This window comes from Gadus macrocephalus, chromosome 8 (genome assembly GCF_031168955.1).
Source record: "Gadus macrocephalus chromosome 8, ASM3116895v1".
Taxonomy (NCBI): Eukaryota; Metazoa; Chordata; class Actinopteri; order Gadiformes; family Gadidae; genus Gadus; species Gadus macrocephalus.
The window spans coordinates 12,880,568-12,901,960 of NC_082389.1; the positions used below are offsets into that span (position 1 = coordinate 12,880,568).

General features: G+C 45.8%; 2 protein-coding genes across 2 annotated transcripts in view; one reads left to right on the top strand and one right to left on the bottom strand.

Moving 5' to 3' along the window:
• The window catches only part of carmil3 (capping protein regulator and myosin 1 linker 3), an 81,189-nt gene extending 79,454 nt beyond the window's left edge, over positions 1–1,735 (bottom strand). The window contains 1 exon segment of the mRNA XM_060059088.1: positions 1,464–1,735. Coding sequence (XP_059915071.1) covers positions 1,464–1,521 — 58 coding nt within the window. The 5' untranslated portion in view covers positions 1,522–1,735.
• slc7a8b (solute carrier family 7 member 8b) overlaps positions 1–21,393 on the top strand; it is a 63,107-nt gene that overhangs the window by 15,188 nt on the left and 26,526 nt on the right. The window lies entirely within an intron of this gene.

Here is a 21,393-nt window from a genome sequence, read left to right on the forward strand (position 1 = left end):
AACAGTACCTTACCAAAAATAAAAGATTAGCGTCAACACCCTCAGCCTTGATCCCTGTCACCCACCCTGTTTGTCCAGTTAAAGTACACACACACACACACACACACACACACACACACACACACACACACACACACACACACACACACACACACACACACACACACACACACACACACACACACACACACACCCACACACCCACACCCCCGCGATGGACTGGCATGAACAGGTGTTATCCATGCTGCACGTCTTGAGTCCCACCATGATGATTCAGGGTTTGGTAGTCTAACGGTTGTTCTCAACCGCATGCTTTTTACTTTGGTACTGCTTCACACGGTGTGCTACATCCATGGAGAACTGTGAATGAGTCTTCCACACTGCGAACATGCAGCCATGGCATCACAGGAGAGGGGTGTGTGTGTGTGTGTGTGTGCGGCTTGCAAACAGACAGATCGAAGGTAGGGATCAAACGAAGACAAACAGTGTAAGCGACGTTAAGCTGGGTAAAACCCAATCACTTAAACCCCTTAACCCACTCTACTGTTGTGGCCACACACATACACACACACAATCACGATGGTGCTGGAAGTTCCAGCGATTGGGGCTAGATGGGTGGGCGGGGGGTGTCAGCCGTACCTATGATGACCCCCATTAAACCCTCTTCCCCCACCTGGAACCCAGTGCAGCACAGGTGTGACCGTGGCCCTAATGTGACGGACTTATCTTGGGGCCAGACGGATGTGATCCCCGTCTGTCCAGGTTTGAGGTAAATAGCAGACTTATCGCCATGTCACGGTAATTAGCAGTGAGACACGCTCCGTGATTAGCACCTTAAAGTGTGTGTGTGTGTGTGTGTGTGTGTGTGTGTGTGTGTGTGTGTGTGTGTGTGTGTGTGTGTGTGTGTGTGTGTGTGTGTGTGTGTGTGTGTGTGTGTGTGACAGGGCTGTGAAGCCAAGCGCTACAAGGGGTCAGCATCCCTCTCTCTGCGCACACTGGCTTCAGATAAAGGCTTCGCATTCCCACAATAACACACACACACACACACACACACACACACACACACACACACACACACACACACACACACAATAGCGCTTTCTAATAAGATGGTGTGACCTGGACTCCTGTCCTTTTAAAATATCGCAAGTGAACGTTCGATCGAATCGATAAACATCTACACACAATCGATTCCCAAATACATGTACCCATCCATGTTGCCTCGGGACACATTGCCGCGGCGCTGCTCTGAGTTTGAGTCACGAGAAAAACCCTTCACTGGATCGAACGAAAACAGAACTAATAACGCAAAAGGAAGAACCCAAAAGGAACCATGAACTTGAACGCGCTCCTTTGCTCGACTTGTCATCTCGACGCGTCCTCCGCAGGTGGCGACAGCCAGCGGTTACGCCACATCAACACCGACGAAAACAAATCCGCAGATGTGTAGTTAAGTAGTTTACCTGTGATTTCCCGGGTGACATTGATGAAGCCCGCCGCGGTGGTCTCCTTTGAGGCCATGGTGGTGCTGGTGGTGCGGTCGCGCTGCCCTACTCTGCTTCTTCTTCTTCTTCCTCTTCCTCTGTGTGTGTGTGTGTATGTGTGCCCCTCTCGGTTCACTTTGCACGCGCTCCCTGCTAGTCCGCGCGCGGCTGCTGCTAATCAAAGTGCAGCAGCTGATCGTGCGTGCGCGCAGACATGCCGAGCGGCGGCGCGAACGACTTGTGCGTCCATAAACATCACATCAAGGAGATGTGGGGGGGGGGTGGCGGCAGAGACACAGAGAGAAAAAGAGGGAGAGTAGAGAGAGAGAGCGAGAGCGAGAGAGAGAGAGAGAGAGAGAGAGAGAGAGAGAGAGAGAGAGAGAGAGAGAGAGAGAGAGAGAGAGAGAGAGAGAGAGAGAGAGAGAGAGAGAGAGACGGGGGGAGGGTTAGGGGAGAGAGCAAGAGAGAGCACATGGGAAAAATAGAGAGGAGAGAGAGAACGACGGAAAGGAGGAAGAGGGAGAGACCGAGTACAAGGGGAGGAGAGAGCGGGAGAAGTAGTGCTACGTAATCGCAAACTATCGCCTATTGGTTTTCTGTCGTTTCCTTTTCCCTAATCCCAGGCTACCTCATATTTATTAAAGTAGCATTCGTTGTTTGGTTGAGTTAGAATTTAGGCTATTCATTAGAAGTCATGGAATGAATTATTTGTTTATAGTTATAATAGTATGTAGTTAATTCATTTGTTAATAATATGATCATTATTACTTTATATATTGGTTTAAAATTGACCTAATTTTAATTTTAGTTAAAGAAGTGTACTGTTTCCGAAGCCATACAACCCACGCGGTGGGGAAATGTAAGGTAACGCTACCTTTCGCTCAGCGTTGAGACAACGTTATCCTATGACGACAGGTTGTGGAATTAAAGCCTCGAGTCTGACATGATGTGAGGAGGTTCATCCGCCCGTCTGAATGACAGCTACTCGCCCACGTCACGGGTTCAAACAACTCCATTCAGCTTTTCAAGTAGTAGCTAAAATTGGATTCCCTTCACAAAGTCATTATAATCTGCAGGAGTCTTCGAACAAATGTACATCCGTGCGTGCGCCTGCGTGCGTGCGCACTTCTGTGCGTGTGTGTGTGTGTGTGTGTGTGTGTGTGTGTGTGTGTGTGTGTGTGTGTGTGTGTGTGTGTGTGTGTGTGTGTGTGTGTGTGTGTGTGTGTGTGTGTGTGTGTGTGTGTGTGTGTGTGTGTGTGTGCGTGCGTGCGTGCGTGTGTGTGTGTGTGTGTGTGTGTGTGTGTGTGTGTGTGTGTGTGTGTGTGTGTGTGTGTGTGTGTGCGCGCGCACGCGTCAGTGTGAGAGCGCGAGTTGCAGCTGCTCTTTGGTGTGTCATCCCTAAATATTAGCCCTCGAGGCTGCTACATAATGAGCGCGCGGTGTCTTATCTATGCACGCATGCCTTTTCGTGCCCTTATGCGCATGATTAGAGTTCTTTGTATGTGATCCCCCTTCTAAATACTTAACCCTGCTGAAAGGACCCCAGTGGGGGGCATGCGCCGTGCAGCCGGTGACGGAGGAAACAAAAGAGAGCGAGAATATGAGATTTGAAAAGAAGAGAAAGTTATCAGGAAGCAAGGAGAATGAGCATGCATGGTAAAGTGTGACGTCACAACTATATATATATATATATATATATATATATATATATATATATATATATATATATATATAGCCTATAGTTGTATTATGTATATTTCGTCCTAGCCGAGGCTACGGACGAAAGCAATCCCACGCACGGAACAGTTGACGGATTAAAAACCGTAAAGTCTACCATTGTCTCTTCTAACGGGGTTCACACAAAAAAACGTGGGTGCCTGAAATAAGGAGAAGAAGAAAAAATGAAGACGCACTTGAAAGGCAGTCGGGTCATTACTTATTCATGATGCAGCAGCCGTGCATCGCAAAGTGCAGCGCCCCCATCCGCACTCAATTGCTCGTCTGTCGTGCTGTGATATCGTTTCAGGATAAGGATGAGCTTATGTAAGGGATGGCTTCTGAATCGACGGTTGCAGCTTATAATCGTCTAGAGAATTGTTTTTATTTTTACGTTTGTTCACTTTGCTTTTTGTCGATAAATATTTTCTTTTCTTTTTTTAAGAGACATGTCAACTTTCAACTCGGTTCACGATAGATTTGCTTTGCTTGCCAGCTACGTTTTTCGACCGAAGTGCTCCACATGATGTCAGAACATCTGAAGAGGAGTACGAACAAGAGAAAAAGGTTTAGAGGGAAACAGCAGACAGAGTATCAGAGAGTCAGGGGGAAAAAGATACCAGATGAAATTCCGATTTGCAAGCAATGTCACTCGTTATCAAAACTCATACGCAATGTGCCAACTCACACAGTCATAGTGACAGCAAACTACCCTTTGATATTCTGATGTATTTTTCCATTTGCACCTTTACCTGTTATTGCTAGTTCTTGAGTTCAACGAGGCCACTGACTGTACTGCGAGGGACCTGCTTAGCCTACACTGCCACCGTGTGGCGGAAGGACAGTGTCTCTTTTTCCCAGAACATATTTAATTATTCGGATTTACACACACACACACACACACACACACACACACACACACACACACACACACACACACACACACACACACTGACAAACACACACACACACACACACACACACACACACACACACACACACACACACACACACACACACACACACACACATACAGTGAGTCTTACTGGTATAAGAGGGATGGGCCTATCTTGTAATCTCATACTAAATGTCAACAGTGGGCTAAATGTTAACAATGGATGGCGGTTACAACTTGCTCTTTAACCTTCTAAATACCCTGGAATATTCCATATTTGAAGGACCTACTACAGAAAGTGTGTGTGTGTGTGTGTGTGTGTGTGTGTGTGTGTGTGTGTGTGTGTGTGTGTGTGTGTGTGAGGGGGGGGGGGGGGGGAAGATAGCTTCACTCAGAATATAAGATGTATATGCTCTCTTCTACTGTTTGTGTGTGCATGCGTGTATGTGTGTGTATTTGAGTGCGTCTACGCGTTTTGTTTGGTTTTCATGCACATTTAAAACACCACAAGGAACCGAATAAAACATAAATCCCTTTCCTTTGAACCTCATCCTTGTTGCTTTTCAGACAAGACCAACACAGCCAACCACGAGGTCTTAGTCCGGGTCCACTGCTGTGAATGCATCACTATGCATTAGTTCACGTTCGCTGCTCTGCTGGTAAACTGCCGCTGGCTTCATTGTTGCCTCGGGTATCTGAGCACACAGCATAAAGGAGGCCCTGTGGCTGAGATGGTTTACTCAACTGTTTTGTAAACAGGAAATCATGGGTTTGAATCCCAGCAGCGCCTTAAGGGAGCAGCTATAATGAAATATATTGGAATTCATTAAGTATCTTTGGATGAAAGCATCTGCTGAATTTGAATACCAGACAGACAAGACACTTGATGATTTGGTATGTTTCACAAAACAAATGGCAGGACTTTGTGACTACTAGATAAATTAATAAGTTTGGGTTAGGGTTATGGGTGAATTTGGTTGGAAGACATTACTGTTTGAAATCTCTTACCATGAATGCTGCTTATAACAAATTGATCTGTGTCAAATGATCAAAGCATTTCAGTAGTACAACTGTGTGTGTGTGTGTGTGTGTGTGTGTGTGTGTGTGTGTGTGTGTGTGTGTGTGTGTGTGTGTGTGTGTGTGTGTGTGTGTGTGTGTGTGTGTGTGTGTGTGTGTGTGTGTGTGTGTGTGTTTGTGTGTGTGTTTAGTCACGCTGGGATACACAGCACTCAGGGGATTTTCCGCTCTGTGGCGGGAGCAGTTGTGGACATTAAGGAGGATGTGTCTCTCGGCAGGACTCTAACAGGGTGGATCCGGAATGTACAATACAACACCCCAAAGCCCACAACTGCTTTCTTGGTGCATAGCTTCTTTAAGTGTCCCTATTTATAGCGACACTTCTCCTGAAAATGTCTGTTGGTTAGTTTTTTGGCTAGTTGGCTGACTGGTTATGATTTTTTTTGGTATTGCTATATTTTAATTGAGTAAATAAATAAGAATGAAACCGCTGAATACCAACGATGAATAGTTTCAGCACTGTTACGGCGCGGACAGCGCCCTACTCTGGCCAACTGAAGGTCTATTGGTTCAGCACCACGGACAGCTCCAGGCCGAATCCACAGTAGTTAACCGACGTAGTTCCACCACGCCAGTTTGAAAACTACAGCAGTGCTGGAGGCACACTGCAGTTCGCCTCTGTTGGCTCCACTCATCACACTTTTGGAATTACCCCTTTTGAACTATAATGCAAAATATGGGAACTAAATTGACGAGAAAATTTACCATCAGTCATTTTAACCTATTTTGAAATCCACCCTCCTGTGAGATTTGGTGTAAGTGTTATATTGGTGAAGTATGATATTGTAAGCCTCCCAGCCTACAAAGTGGACTGTAGCAACAGGTAAATCGTACACCGATCCATGCCTCAAACATCTAAGAGAGTGGATTGCCTACATTTAGACTGCGCCACGAATATAAACAATGGCTATGAAGCACTTTGGGGATAACACGTTTGCTTGTATGGCGATTCACTGTTTTGCTGTGAATCCCACATGGACTCCAAAAGACCAAAGCATTATAATAACCATCGTTGACTTTCCATGCAGGTGTGCATACGCTGAATACCCTCCAGCAGAATCGGTACATGGAAGACATTTTGCAAAATGAAGTTAGTAAGCTGATGTTTAAGTGAAGCCGGGAGCGACGGCTACGAAGGGATTATCTTTTAAGAAGACCGCATCTGACACTTTACACTGGGAACACACGTGCACGCGGCTGTGCACGTGGCTTCTATCAGGACCTCCCCCAGATAGACGACTGGATGGAGCCCGGGTGGTCCATCTTCCAGAGGGGGGAGGGGAGGGACCGGGCGTCAGGGCTCAGCACGCCGCCCCGGGTCTGGTTCCCGCTCCTCCTGGTGCGTTTGTTGTATTAAAAGTGAATTGAGCGCTCCCCGCCTCTCGTGCCCATCTAGCGCAAAGCCAGATCAACTGTATCGGTACTGTGGTGCTCCAAGATGTCACAGTTCAACGAGCAAGCTGAATATTTATTTACGTTGGCTGGTAACAGCGCAGACTTTTATTCACCGTGGTTTATTAGAGGCCGTTCTAATCCGCCACAGGGCTGGGATGGGTTTTTAATTGTCTCGTAAAAAACGGAAAAGGCCACAAAAATTGTACGTTTACCCCGGAGCTGGAAGGTTTTATCCGGGAAAAGTTGTAGTTTGTTTATGTAGAGGGTTTGTGATTGCATTGCTTCATAAAACCCTTGACTGCACCCTATAAATTAGCACTCCCCAATACACATTTGCTTTTGATTGAATTGGGTTCCACTGTACTCACAGCTGCAGCACGATTCACCACAAACGGCCACGCCCCTTCAATGAATCACAACGGTACTTAGCGTTGTTCATTTGTATTGACCTTTAACCTCCTGCAATGGGATCCGGTGATGGCAGTCAATTTAAAAGAAAAGTCATCTATTTATCAAGTGTGTTTAACCTGCGAGTCAGGGGCCATTGCTTCAAAACCAGCTCATTTTACACACCTGAGGCCAATTAACCAATTAACTAATGAACCATTTAACCTGCAGGCCCACTCAGGAGGGGTAAAACCAGAGTGTGAAACATAAATACAGAGAGTGTTTCTAGTTCAACACTGTGCTAACTCCAGGCGCTGTTTTAATGAGAAATTATACGCCGAGGCTAATTGTGTCCCCTTGCGATTAGCGCCCCAGCTATTACATTATTAGCATTTCTGGTCTCAAATTGAGTTCCAAAAGCCTTTCGTTTTAAAGTAGAGATACTTTGAGAACAGTATATGTTTGGTCAAACAATATAACAGATCTTGCACTTTAAATGTGGTTTATAAAGTTAAGTAAGATCTTTTACATTACATATTTCCTTTCTTTAAAGCAAATGAGGAAGGAAGGAAAGAAGAGGCAATCATAGGAAGATAGGGAGTAAAGGAAGCAAGGTCAGAATCCCAGAAACTTTTACGCAATGTCACAAAAAAGTCCACAGCAGTTCTGCCCATCCATTCAAGCCGTTGTAATAAAAAGTTCGGAATTCAGCAAAATAAACAAGGAACGAGTTCAGCGTGTGAAATATCTACAACCGTAGCAGTTTGAAAAACCATAATGCAATTCTAAGGGCAAATACAGGTGAGGCGATAAGTACACTATAGATGCCAGTTGTGTAGGTTACTGGAATAACTCAGCTGTAGAGGCCTTCGGCAAATCGCTTGGCTCAGGGGAACCACGCTAGGAAGCTGCTTCACTTTGACTCAAGTCTCCGATGGGCAGGGGTCTGGACCACGCCTGGTGTTCCCAGACGGGTTCAGAGGGCAAGTGGGTAGAGAATTAAACTATCACAGTGAGGGCTTTGACAGTGAGTCGATGCAAACTCCATTGAACTATCTCCATTGAACTATCTCCTATTCGATTTGATTGTGATTTTTTTGCACACACTTTTCATATTCCAACAGAGAATGAAAGATGAAAATAAGTGGTTTGTAGTTTGTAATGTCCACATTTTATTCAATCCTATTACTGTGCTGTGCTTTCTACTCTGACACTCTCATTTCCTGTCTGGGACGATAAGGTATATTCTTATATTCAGTGATTAAGATAAAAACAATGCAACAAGATAAAAATAGGTTTCAACATTAATCTTAGGAAGGCTTGGTGAATGTTAACCAGCTGATGAAAAAACACTAGCTAATTAAGCCATCTTGTGGTAAATTGGTGAGTAATGTAAATTTTTTAATCTAATTGCTATGCATTCCCAAAACACTATTAATCTGTGAAAAAAATCCTTATCCTAAACCGATTTTCTTTTTATGTGTGTGTGCGTGTGTGTGCGTGCGACCGTGTTTGGATGTGTGTGTGTGTGTGTGTGTGTGTGTGTGTGTGTGTGTGTGTGTGTGTGTGTGTGTGTGTGTGTGTGTGTGTGTGTGTGTGTGTGTGTGTGTGTGTGTGTGTGTGTGTGTGTGCCAGCTTGTGTGCATTGTGTACGTGTGCCCACCCAATCCTTCATTCCGGCCTCTTGAGATCTGCTTAGCTCGGCTTATTTCTAATAATCACAAGCGAAGGATTATTAAATATGAACGATTAGTCAAAGTGTGTGTTTGCCCAGTCAGGTAATTAATGCTAGCTCCCAGTCAAACAGGATCAATGGTCCAGGTGTTACAGTGGCCAGAATGAACACTATCAATCTTCTACCCATGGAAACAGGGACGCTTAAATCCTGCATTTAAATACCAACCCATGGTGTCTCAATGTTGCTATACAAATAGTTATGCTATCTTGTTATACTATCTCCCCGATGCACCCTTTATGATGTCAATTTCAGTTGTGTGCTCCTATTCATCAGATTTTGTGGCAGGTAAACATGGATAAACCACCTATTTCTTTAATAGCTGTGATCAATTCTGCTGAATTCTGAATGAAAAAATTATTAATAATAATTTAACAGGTTATTTTGAGCAGTGTAACGATCAGCATGCCCGCTTTAGCATCTCGATCCATTGAATGTTTTTAATCAAGCGGATTCTTTTAAAACAATCACAGAAGTAGTGCATTAGCTGAATCATATCTTTTAAACGGCCATCCTGTATCTCTGCTGAATCCGTCTTTTTTTTGTATCCAACTCAATCAAAAGTGCAGATTGAATGAGTTTTTCTAAAACACAATTATGTCTGTTAAACTTTTAATCTATCAGTTAGGATTAATAAAACAGTAATACAATAACTAAAATTAAGTGGCTTAATTCTCTTTTTTCCAGGAAAAGTTTGTATTCCACCGTGACTCAGACAAATTGCTTTAAATTCCATAATTCCCATTTGCTGTGTTGGGCATGTGTTATTTATGACCATACTCAAGCCTACTTATGATGAAATAATTATGACGATGATCATGAGAGGACTATTACCAGGATTCAGTTCACTCTCTGAGGGTGCAAATGGCCTAAATGAATCCTACGCTAAATTAAACCGTAGCTCTCCTTTTCTTGAACACTGATTTGAATCTCTCCCCAGCCTCTTCCTCAGTACCTAGTGCTGCCTCGCTCTTCAGAGCTGATTTTGTGATTAAAAAGTTGGCCAACAATGAAGCATTTACAACTCTTCCCTTATCAATAGATGATTACATTTCTTTGGTCGTCCAATGTCTCGTCCTCTTATCACTCTTCCTCTCTCTCTATCGTTTTCTTTCCCTCTATCTTTCCTTATCCGTCTCTATCCTTCTCTGTCTATCAGTATGTGTCTCTATCTGCCTGTCATCTCCTCCCCTACTCTATCCGTCTTTCTCTCTCTCTCTTTATAACTAAATCGTTCTTTCCCCCTATCCCTTTTATGTCTCTTCCTGTCCTTCTGCTTCAGCTATCTATCCAAGGAAGTCGGTCTGTCTGTCTATCTGTTGGTATACAGTATATCTGTCGATCACTCTTCTCTACCTGTCTTTGTAAATCCATCTATAAATATATCCATCCATCTATTCTATCTATTGATCTCTAACGGTACACCTACCTCTCATCCCAGACTCTCTATCTCTCTCTCTCTCTCTCTCTCTCTCTCTCTCTCTCTCTCTCCACTCCTCTCTCTCCCTCATCTCTCTACCACTCCTCTCCCTCATCTCTCTCCCACTCCTCTCTCTCTCTCTCTCTCTCTCTCTACTCCTCATCTCTCCCTCCCCTCCTCCTCTTCTCGCTCTCCCCTGCTCTTCCACATCACCTCCAGGAGCAGCTGTAGGCTTTATCCCCCCCTGTCAATGTCAGGGGAGACAGACGCGGGAGAGGAGAAGGAGGAGGAAAAGGAGGAGGAGGATACGAAGACGAGGAGAAAGAAAAAAAACAACGTCTTCAGCACCCAGCTGCTGTCTTAATTGCTACCGTCCATAGAAACGCAGTGACGACTGTATTCATACAGATGAATAAAAATACATATTATATAAACTGTCGCTATGGAGGAATTAGGTGGTGAATCAGCATTTGTATAGTCGATGCTATTCCTGGGGTTTTGATGGCGAGCCAGAAATTCAACGCTTAACTGCGGGGTGCAGTCGGAACATCCTGTTCTGCTGCTCCTGGTGAGTCAGAAAGAGAGACACACGCAAGGAAACTTTCACAGTTTCAAGACCGAAGACAGCGGTACTATACGGACAGAATGTGTTGCTGAAATTAGATCTAGATGTCTCGAAAACCGTGAGCGAAACAGACAGTCCTCGCTGCGCTCGTAATCCGGCGAAGAAATAACCTAAACGGAGGCCTGTATTTATATTATTTATATACACAGCAGCCCCAGTCTGGAGTGTCAGCCTTAATCACCATGTTGTGTTCCATCTCAAATTTGGCGTGAGGACGATGCTAAGTTTAGCAATGAGAAGATGATTACTGTTGGAGAGGATTGCTACACCGGGGGGCAGAGAGACAGCCAGAGAGAGAGAGGTAGAGAAAGAGAGAGAGACCGAGCATAAGAGAGGGGGAGATAGAGGCAGGGAGACAGGGGGAGAGGGGGGGAGAGATAGTGAAAGGGAGAGGGTGAGAAAGAGAGTGAGAGAGAGACAGAAGGACTGAGGGAGAGTGAGAGAGAGAAAGAGAGAGAGAGAGAATAGAGAAAGTATTGAGAGACACCGTGTGAGACAGGTAGGAGGAGGAGGGTTTGATGGACAGGGAATGAAAGGGACTAGATAATGAGGATGGTTGAGGGAAGAGCAGAACTTGCTCTCCACTGCAGTGTCCATTGTAGCATGATTGAAGGAGAAAAAAGTGGACTGATAATGATTTCACAACACAACACAACACAACAGAATGATTTCACAGCACAACTCACAGTGAGTCCAGTTAACCTGAACACAGAGAATGTAGTGACCTGATAACCAAGCTTAATGATTAGCTAAAACCATTCGAATCTGATACATTTTTTTCTTTTGCAAGTGAATTTATAAAATCATTTAAAAATTTCCCTCATGAGATAAACCATTTACATCCGTCCATATATATATATATAGACTAAATGCTAAAGGCTTGCAAGCATTCAATTTAAGGCAGGGGTAATTCTATTCATTTTATCTTTAAAAAATCAATAGATTACTATCTGTTTCCTTTTACGGTATCTGGTACTGGTTCTCGGGAGTCGTCTACCACCAGGAATCAGCACCATGGAGAGCTCCCAGCAGCACTGCACGGTTGATTACTGCCGTCGTGTTACTGAACGTGTGTTTGAGGGTTTCTCTGTTGTGATAATATTAAATGGGGAAAATATCATGACCGTGTCACAACGTCTTCCTACGTCTATTGATGATTCAACGATGATGCAACCGTTACCAGAAGTTATTTGTAGTGTGTTTCTCCACCAGGTGGCAGCAGATATCAAAAGAAAAGAGCGAGGCATTCTGTTTGTTCTTTGCCTATTTGCCTTCGGCCTGCTGTGTTGATCTATTGTTGATTGCAAATGAACACGAGCTACACCTGGCTCTGAGTGTTCAGAGACAGCTGTGGTTGTACAGGTGGTAGGCTGAGCCCCTTTATAATACGATTATTACTCGGACGGTACTTGGAACATTTCATTGACGTTTAAAGGTTGGATATGCCTTTATTCAAAACGTTGTTTTGTCATCTTTTATTATCTTTTAATGTAGTTCCTTTTGACAACATGAATAAAATTCTACATAAAAACAGCCCAGCTCTAGACTACTATACAAGACCAATAACTATTTTTATGTCTGCCAAAATACCAAACAGCAGTAAAGCTCATCGTGTTTACAGTTGGGTGTTTAATAATGGAAGTGGAATAAAACAGAATGTTTAACATTAACATAACATGAATTAATGAATATTGTTGAAATACTTGGGGTAGCAGAAAGCAATACTTCCACGTCGTACGAGAAATGATTAACGTTTTTAATCAATGACTGAAATATTATTCATACACTTTGCCATCAGAACAGGCTGCGATTTATCGAGCAGACAGCTGCTAAAAAAAAGATGTCTTCTTAAACATCGACAGTTAAAAGGGAATATTACAAGCTGGTTCTTTTAGAGAGAATAACTTTAAAGATTGACACTGAAACGCTACTATTGTATTGCGCTTTTCATAAAGACGAAGCGGCACTTCTATTCCTTCCATTAGGGTTTAGCTTTATTCTACTTTATCCCACTCACTCAAACACCGTGGTTGGCCTTCTGCTGGTGTACCCAACGTTGACTATTACCACCCACAGCACGCACACATACACACAAACACACAGGCACGCACGGACACACACACACACACACACACACACACACACACACACACACACACACACACCACACACACACACACACACACACACACACACACACACACATAAAAACACAAGTGGGCCCAACCCTTCAGATAAACCCTCTGTTAAGTGACGGCAGCACAAGAAGACTCCTAGATGTGAAGTCATGCCTAGACCCATGAGCCAGGCATTACATCCCCTAGATGAGCCGATGCTCCGCAAACGACCCGTCTACCTTGAGGGGCTGATGTTCCCGCGCTTGTTCTGGCTAATGAACCAATATACGCACGGCCAGGCTAATGAGGCGGTTTGATTCGGGGTTTGTCCCCGTTTATCGAGTTTCGGAGGGGGGTGGTGCGGGGAGTAGTTTGGGTTGTTTTCCCTTTGATCTTGATCCAAGGCATTGTGCTGTGGAAGGAGCGGAGGAGACACGACGCATGCGCACGCTGTCGCCATGATGACTAGACGAAGAGAACGAACCCAATTGAATTGTGAGAGCCAGAGAGAGGAGGTAAGCGAGAGAGGCAGAGGGGGGGGGGGGGAGAGAGGGGGAGGGAGAGGGAGAGGGACAGGGACAGAGATAGACCCAGTCTTTACCTACACAACAACATTACCCCAGATAGGATCACTCTGTTCGACTCATCCCATCGACTCAGACAGAAAAAATACATTTATATAAAATAATAAGAAAAGCGGCAAAAACCCGACGGAGAACATCTCCCGGCCCTCAGTGTTTAGATATAATATCCTACAGACATATTTTATTCATGTTACGTATAGCTCTACAACCGTGGCCTGACAACATCTCGACACGGCACAGCACATAAACCCTTCTTCCTCTGGGGCTCATTGTTATTTCACTGAGCTTCCGGGTTACCTGTCCACGGATTACAATCTTAAATCCGCCTGGAACTGCACAGTGCACACCACTGCCCGTATTTCCCCGCACCTCCCGACAACACCCCGGTCCTAATGCTTTAAGATGGCCCGGCTGGCGACAATAAAAACTGTCAAGAGGCCGTTCCTCTTATCGAGTGAGAGGATCGTTTTAACCACTGCTCCGCTCCGGTAGACACACAGCAGTTGCACGGGTCCATGACGACACGCAGGTCAAAGGCATGTTTTATGTATGTTTCGCTCTATCTATTCTTGCATGTGTGTGTGTGTGTGTGTGTGTGTGTGTGTTTTTAAAGCGAGCCAGCGCAGAGCCGTGACTTTGGAAATGTTTATGGGCAGGGGAGGAGGGAGAAGGGGTGTGTGTGTGTGTGTGTCGTGTGCATGCTTATTAACGTCTTTGAATGATTAGCTTGTGGTATTAGGGAAATGATCTGTGCTTGCGGAAGCGTGCTAAAGGATTATGTCAGCTCCGCTAACGCCAATGTCGCGGAGCAGAAAGACAAGGCTCACAACTCCAATAAAGATTTAGAACTAATAGCTCGCCCTCTCTGACCCCTCCCTCAACCCCCTGACCCCCCCTTCTCTATCACACCCTCTCCTCTCTCTGCTTCCCCTCTTCCCTCCCTCTCTCGTCCCAGTTCTCCTCAACCTCCCCCTTGTCTCCCTCTTCTCCTCTCTCCTTCTCTCCCTCCTCCCCTTCTTCTTCTCTCCCTCCGAGGGGGTCTCATGCAGCGAACACAACATGTCTGTTGTTTGATTAACAGCGGCGTGTGTTACTACAGCCCCACAGCCACAGTGTTGCTAACTAACAGACTCCAGACCTGGCACGGGCCCAACGTGACCCGCTCAGTATCATGGCTCCTCCTCCATCCAAAAAGACAGTCATAACCCCGCTCCCCCCTCCCTCCCTCCCTCCACTCTCTCCCGGTTACAGTATGGATTCCCTGTCATGGTGCTGGGGGGGGGGGGGGGGGGATCGAAGACTCATTAAGATTTGTAATGGAGATTTAATCTCCTCTTGGCCTCAGCCAGTGAACCCACGGAAACAACTGGAGCAAGACTCACGTGGACGGCAGAGAGATGGAGAGAGAGAGCAAGAGAGAGAGCAAGAGAGAGAGAGGTAGGGAGAGAGAGAGAGAGAGAGAGAGAGAGAGAGAGAGAGAGAGAGAGAGAGAGAGAGAGAGAGAGAGAGAGAGGGAGAGAGAGAGAGAGAGAGATTGGTAGGGAGAGGAGAGAGAGAGAGAGATAGAGAGAGAGAGGGGGAGAGAGAGAGATAGAGGAAGAGAGAGGTAGGGAGAGGGCGAGAGAGAGAGAGGGAGAGAGAGAGAGAGAGAGAGAGAGAGAGAGAGGTAGGGAGAGGGAGGAGAGAGAGAGGAGAGGGAGGGAGAGAGGTAAGAGAAAGGGAAAGATACAATGGGACTGAAAGACAGAGAGAAGGAGAGGGAGAGAATTGAGGTACTAAGAGACAATTCAAGACAGAGAGAAAATGAGGAGGGAGAAATAGACTAAAAGATATAAAGCCAAGACAAAGAAAGGAGAGGGAGTGAATTGGATGACAGACAAGAGCAAACAGAGCAAGAGATAACAAATGAGAGGAGGAGTGAGAGCACATGATAAAAGAGAGAGGGAAACAACGATAAGAGACAGATGAAATAAAGATGAGCAATGGGTGGAGATGAGGTGAAATGTAGGAGAGAGAGAGAGAGAGAGAGAGAGAGAGAGAAAGCGATGTAAAAAAGATATGAGAGAGAGAGAGAGAGAGAGAGAGAGAGAGAGAGAGAGATGTAGAAGAGATGAGAGAGAGAGTGGCGAGGGGCAGGTGTGTTGAGCTGGAAACCATGGCGACAGGGGGAGTTAAGCGGCTCGTTAGATGCTCGTTAGACATTCAATTACAGAGCAGACCTTTTCAACAGTTCACCGCAGCGTTCAATAGCCTTCTAATAACACAGCGTTATCAACGTGTGTTTGCTCTCACGGCCGTCCGAGCACACGCTCGCACACACACCAGCAGGTCCACAACCAAATATAAACACACACAATCACACACATACACGTGCACATGAACACACACACAAACATTATTTTGCTCTTTCAGTGAGCCTAGACAGGCGCACACAAATCAACACACACACACACACACATACAAACTTTATTTCGCTCTCACTCCTTTCCTTTTCCGAATGGAAAGATAGGCACGCAAAAACACATACACACACACACAGACACACACACACACACACACAGACACACACACACACACAGACACACACACAACACAGATACACAGGAACACACACACACATACACATCATACACAATCACATACACGCTGGGCTTGATGACCAGGGGGATGCTGTGTGTCAGCGAGGATCAAACAGAATGAAGAAAAGACATGTAGCCTCATTCACACACAAACACACACAGTCACAAACACAGTTAACTCACCCCATACACACACACACACACACAGTTAACTCACCACACACACACACAGTCACAAACACAGTTAACTCACCCCATACACACACACACACACTAACCCACAGTTAACTCACCCCATACACACACAAACTAGCACACAGTTAACTCACCCCGTACACCACACACACACACACACTAACACAGTTAACTCACCCCATACACACACACACACACACAGTTAACTCACCCCATACACACACACACACAGTTAACTCACCACACACACACACACACACACAGTCAACTCATGCATCACACACACACACACACACACACACACACACACACACACACACACACATTTTGCACCACACCCACTAAATACACGCTCAAAACATACACACACACACACACACACACACACCACAACTCACACACGACTCTTCTGGTGATGAAATTCGGCAGCACACCAAGGCTAGCTTCTAGCTAGCGCCTGTTAGTCAGTCTTCGTGACTTCACAGGCCTAAACCGCAGGCCATGTCATTTACCCCCGTTATACGACCATCCATTATGCATGGAGGAATTATTGAAGAGGGGCCCCTAACGGCCCCCACGCTGCACTGCAGCACACAGGGTCTCCCCAGGGCCCTAATGAGCCCCTAACCCAAACTGGTGGGAAATGCTGCATGATGCTAGTTCAGTCCAAAAATCAATACACATACACACACACACACACACACACACCATGCCTGGGGGGAGAGAAAGAGAGAGGGAGAGGGAGAAGGAGAGAGAGGGAGAGGGAGAGGGAGAGAGAGGGAGAGGGAGAGAGAGAGAGGAGAGGGAGAGAGAGAGAGAGAGAGAGAGAGAGAGAGAGAGAGAGAGAGAGAGAGAGGCGAGAGGGAGAGAGAGGGAGAGAGAGGGAGAGGGAGAGAGAGGGAGAGGGGGAGAGAAGGAGAGAGAGAGAGAGAGAGAGGGAGGGAGAGAGAGATGGACCTCAGGAGAAAAGTGATTCCATGAACTAATTTCCAGGTCACCGTTCCATCACAGACACACACACACACACACACAAACACACTTAACACACACACACACACACACACCACACAAACACACTTAAACACAAACACCACCACACACACACCACACACACACACACACACACACACTAACACAAACAGGGCGAGTAAATCAAATTATTATGAAATGGTAGAACACAGAAGGCCACTCGAACAATTCCCCCCCCTCCCGATTCCTCCTGCAAGACCGTCTGGAAACTAATCACAAACTGAGTGTATGAAGGGGGCCGGGGAATAGCATATTCACCGCTAACCCTGCTCAGTGCAGTCTCCCCCCCGCCCTCCCAGCCCACCCCGATGCGAGGCACGGCATTATGGCCATAATCAGCGGCAGACACAAGGCTAACTCGATCACTCTCCACCAAAATAACCCACCTTCACACCTATCGAAATCCCCCCCCCCCCCTCCTGCTCTGCTCCCAGTCCGCATTCGATTACAATAATACATCCCATAAATCAGCCGTTCAGTCCCAAACTACAAAATGGCGCCTGTGACCCCCCCCCCACTCCAATCCATTACCATGGAGACGGGACCTGCGGCATGCGGAGGGGCTCCGCAGGGCTCCGTTAAGGGTCTCCTCATCATCAGTGTGTAGTGGCTGTCAGACATGCTCTATTTGCTTCCCCGGGATCACAAATCGCTTTATTTTTCCATTCCCTTTTTTTTTTTTTCTCAGCGCCGAAACAAATGAGAAAAGAGAAATTGTCTTCTTCTTCTTCTTTCCGCGCCGTTCTTTGACTGTCCTCACCGCCTGTCCTCTATCAGTGACCTCAGACCCTCACCAACACCACCGCCCCAACCTCCACCTCCTCCTCCACCACCCCCAGCCCCACTCTTCTCTTGCAGGCAGTTCCTGTCTCGCCTGCTGAGGCAAACGCAAAGACGCAGGAGTATGATTATTTTGAGACGCCCGGTGAACTCCGGCACAGGAAGGACACACACACCGACACACGACACACACACACACCGACACACAAACGACAAGGTCCGGCTCAATATCCATCTTTTTTCGTACATCGCATTTTTTATTCAAATTTTACAAAAAAGAAAAAGTCAAGACAGAACTGACTACACACTTTGTTCAGTATGCCACATGTGGAGCTCGGGCGACATCGTGCAAGGGGAACAGAACACGGATGAGACCCCCCCCGCCCCCCCTCCCTTCCTCCCTCCCTCCCGCCACCCTCCCCCACCCCCACCTTCAAGACATCAAGAACATTTTTTGATTGGCTGAGAACCCCTCGACCTCCAACCACTCACAGCCGACGACAATCATCAGACCTACATGCACTGTGAGTAATGCTGAGACTGGGGGGGGGGGATACTTTTGGATTGGTGCTCCGTCTGCCATTTTGTGGGTTGTCGAGGCAACTCTGACGCCACACCTGCCCTAGCTCCATTTCAAACGAGTGTGTAGGCTAATCACGGGTTTGATTGAAAACAATGCGGTTGCTGCTCGCTGCGCGTTGGAACGGCGGGATAATGAGATCCATGGAGTGGCCTTTTAGTCACCGCCCCCTCCCCGGAAATCAGGATGAATCATCGCTTTTGATTTCGCGCCAATCAGCGGGGAAATAGCTGTTAGGGGGATTAATTGAGAAGGAAGATAGAAGTGGGAACACCTGCAGCCAATCAGAGTCCTCAAGCAGCGGCTGGTCTTTGGGGATTGGGGGGGGTTGTTGTTGATGGCAGTATTGCGTAACACACAAGGTGGGAGCATTTATATTTAAAGCCTGTCGCGCCCAAAAAACAATGTAACATTTCAAATATATCTCGGTGGACACAGACTGCATGATTAAAGCATTTGACTTCAACTGAATGTGGCTGCGGCCAAAACAACAACACATAAAGAAACCAAAACAAAAAGTTTGCAGCGCGATTTGCAGTCCATCCATCATCTGCGTGTATTCCTCACAAAGCAGGGAGGCTCGTATTTGCTTGCTGACGCAAAAGCACACCAATTAGACTGCAGTTGTCCTTACTTTAAAGTTTGTCACACTGTGGGGACCGTGTTCTTAAAAAACATGGACCACCGCGAACCAGTGAGGGGAGTGGATGCTACACACCAATCCGGCCACCGCTTTGTGAGCACCGGTATCTTGATGCCGCCGCCACTGCGGCTGCAAGATGTACAGTTCCTAAGACTGCTTATTGTAGGGAAATGCCGTCGCAGTAATGGCAACTCGTTAACTTTTAGTACTTCCCCAGATTTGCGTATAGTTTAGTACACGACATTGACTGCTGTTATGCCTCATGTCTAACCTCCAGGGCAGCATGGCTGGTGCTCAGCTCTAAAGGTGATTTCACACCAAAAGACACATTTTTTCGCCCGTTCACGTTGTCGCCCAAGTTTTGTCGCGCGACAAATCATAAACTGTCGCTGTGCAAGTTTTGTCAGGCGAATTTGCTGCGGTTCACCCCGGACTGCACTGCAGAGAACGGTTGGCCGGTTGAACGCCGATTGGCTGTTACGTTACACATATCACTCAGTGGCCACGCTGTTTAACGCTGATTGGCTGTCATCACGCGAATGTCACGCCAAAGTTGAAATATTTAAACTCGAGCGAATTTGTCGCGCTGCAAAATCATCTTGAACGCGCTCGCCCGTGCAGGGCGAAAAGTGTGGCGCGACAAATCAAAACTTGTCGCCGGTTTTCTCTAGCGAATAATTCGCCTGATTCGCGTCTCTACGTTCACTTTGTATGGGATTGCGTCGCCCCTTCGCGTTGGTGTGAACGCACCTTTAAAAGGCCCCTATTTAACTTGTGTCACATTACAGGTTGGAACGCTTTCCAACACAATGAAGCATGATGAAGGGTGGATTGTAGCCTCTGACAGGCTCTGACAGGAGTTTACCTATCCATCATACATCTGGGCGGGCACTCCCACTTGTGACGTCACAGCCGGATACTTCCACTTGTGATGTCTGAACCGTAGGCTACCACTTGTGATGTCCACCTGTGATGGCGTTCGTTCGTTAACAACACAGCGGAGCGATTCCGGCAGCCAACGATTGCGAGACAGAAATCACAGACTTTAATGACAATTGTAACAGAATCGTCAACCTTTAGTCACGCCGCTACTTCAGACCGAGCGATCTACTCAAACCATTATTTTGATTTAATCGTGCTCTACATTGCTACTTTTAACACTGTGGCAGGAACAAAGTGGGAGTATTTATTCTTCGCCCGCGCTATCAGAGTCATGTTAGTTTCCAGCACACAGTAAGACGCAATAAAGCAGAACACCATCACATAGCACACCATCAAACCGCCACACCTGAACGGGAAAATGAAACCGATTGTAACAAGAAAGTTCCAGTCCAGAAAAACCCATTAGCTTATCGAGGTTGTGCAATGAGTGGGTTTGTATTATTATTTTCATTCGGTGTGTGTTCAAAAGGTAAATCTTCATTCACCTCCAAGGCGAGAAATCCAAGTGAGGAAAAAAAGCAGTTAGTGTGTTTATAAATAATAGCTGTGCCAATTTTGTGAGTATTTCCTTTAAGGATATACTTTCTTAAAAGGTTTTTTTGCTTACATCCGATGGAGCCTCCTTCGGGGAATAGAAAAAAAAACATGTTGCTGTTTGATTTTTATTTTGCTGTGCCAGACTTTATGTTGCTCGGACTATAAAGGTCTAAAGAACAGATGACATAGAATTGTATAATCCCTGACTTGTCCCATTTCACATAAAAGCCAGCCCAAAACCAACTTAAAACAACACAGCTTTCAAATAGACGTCATGTTTGACCATTACTCTAAAAGCATGTAGCTGAGCGGGAACCGCTAGCTTAACTGAAATAAACCACTGTAGAACATACAGCTGTGTGCCCCAATTGAACATTTATCATATTTTTTTACCCCTCCATTTTCATATATATAGATTCTCTCTTAGCAATACTATCCAGTGATATTTACATTTAAATTGTATTTACATACAGACATTGATTTATTTATTTTTTTTCACAGACATCTTTAGAAAAAAAACACTTGAATCCCTCCACAGTATTTATAATCTATTAGTGAATGTAACACGGTATCAAAATTTGCATTCCAGCTGAAAACTCATCTCATTAGCATCCCAGTGTTCTTAAAGAATAGACAGGAAATTAATAAATAAACCTAGGTTGGGAGCCTGCTG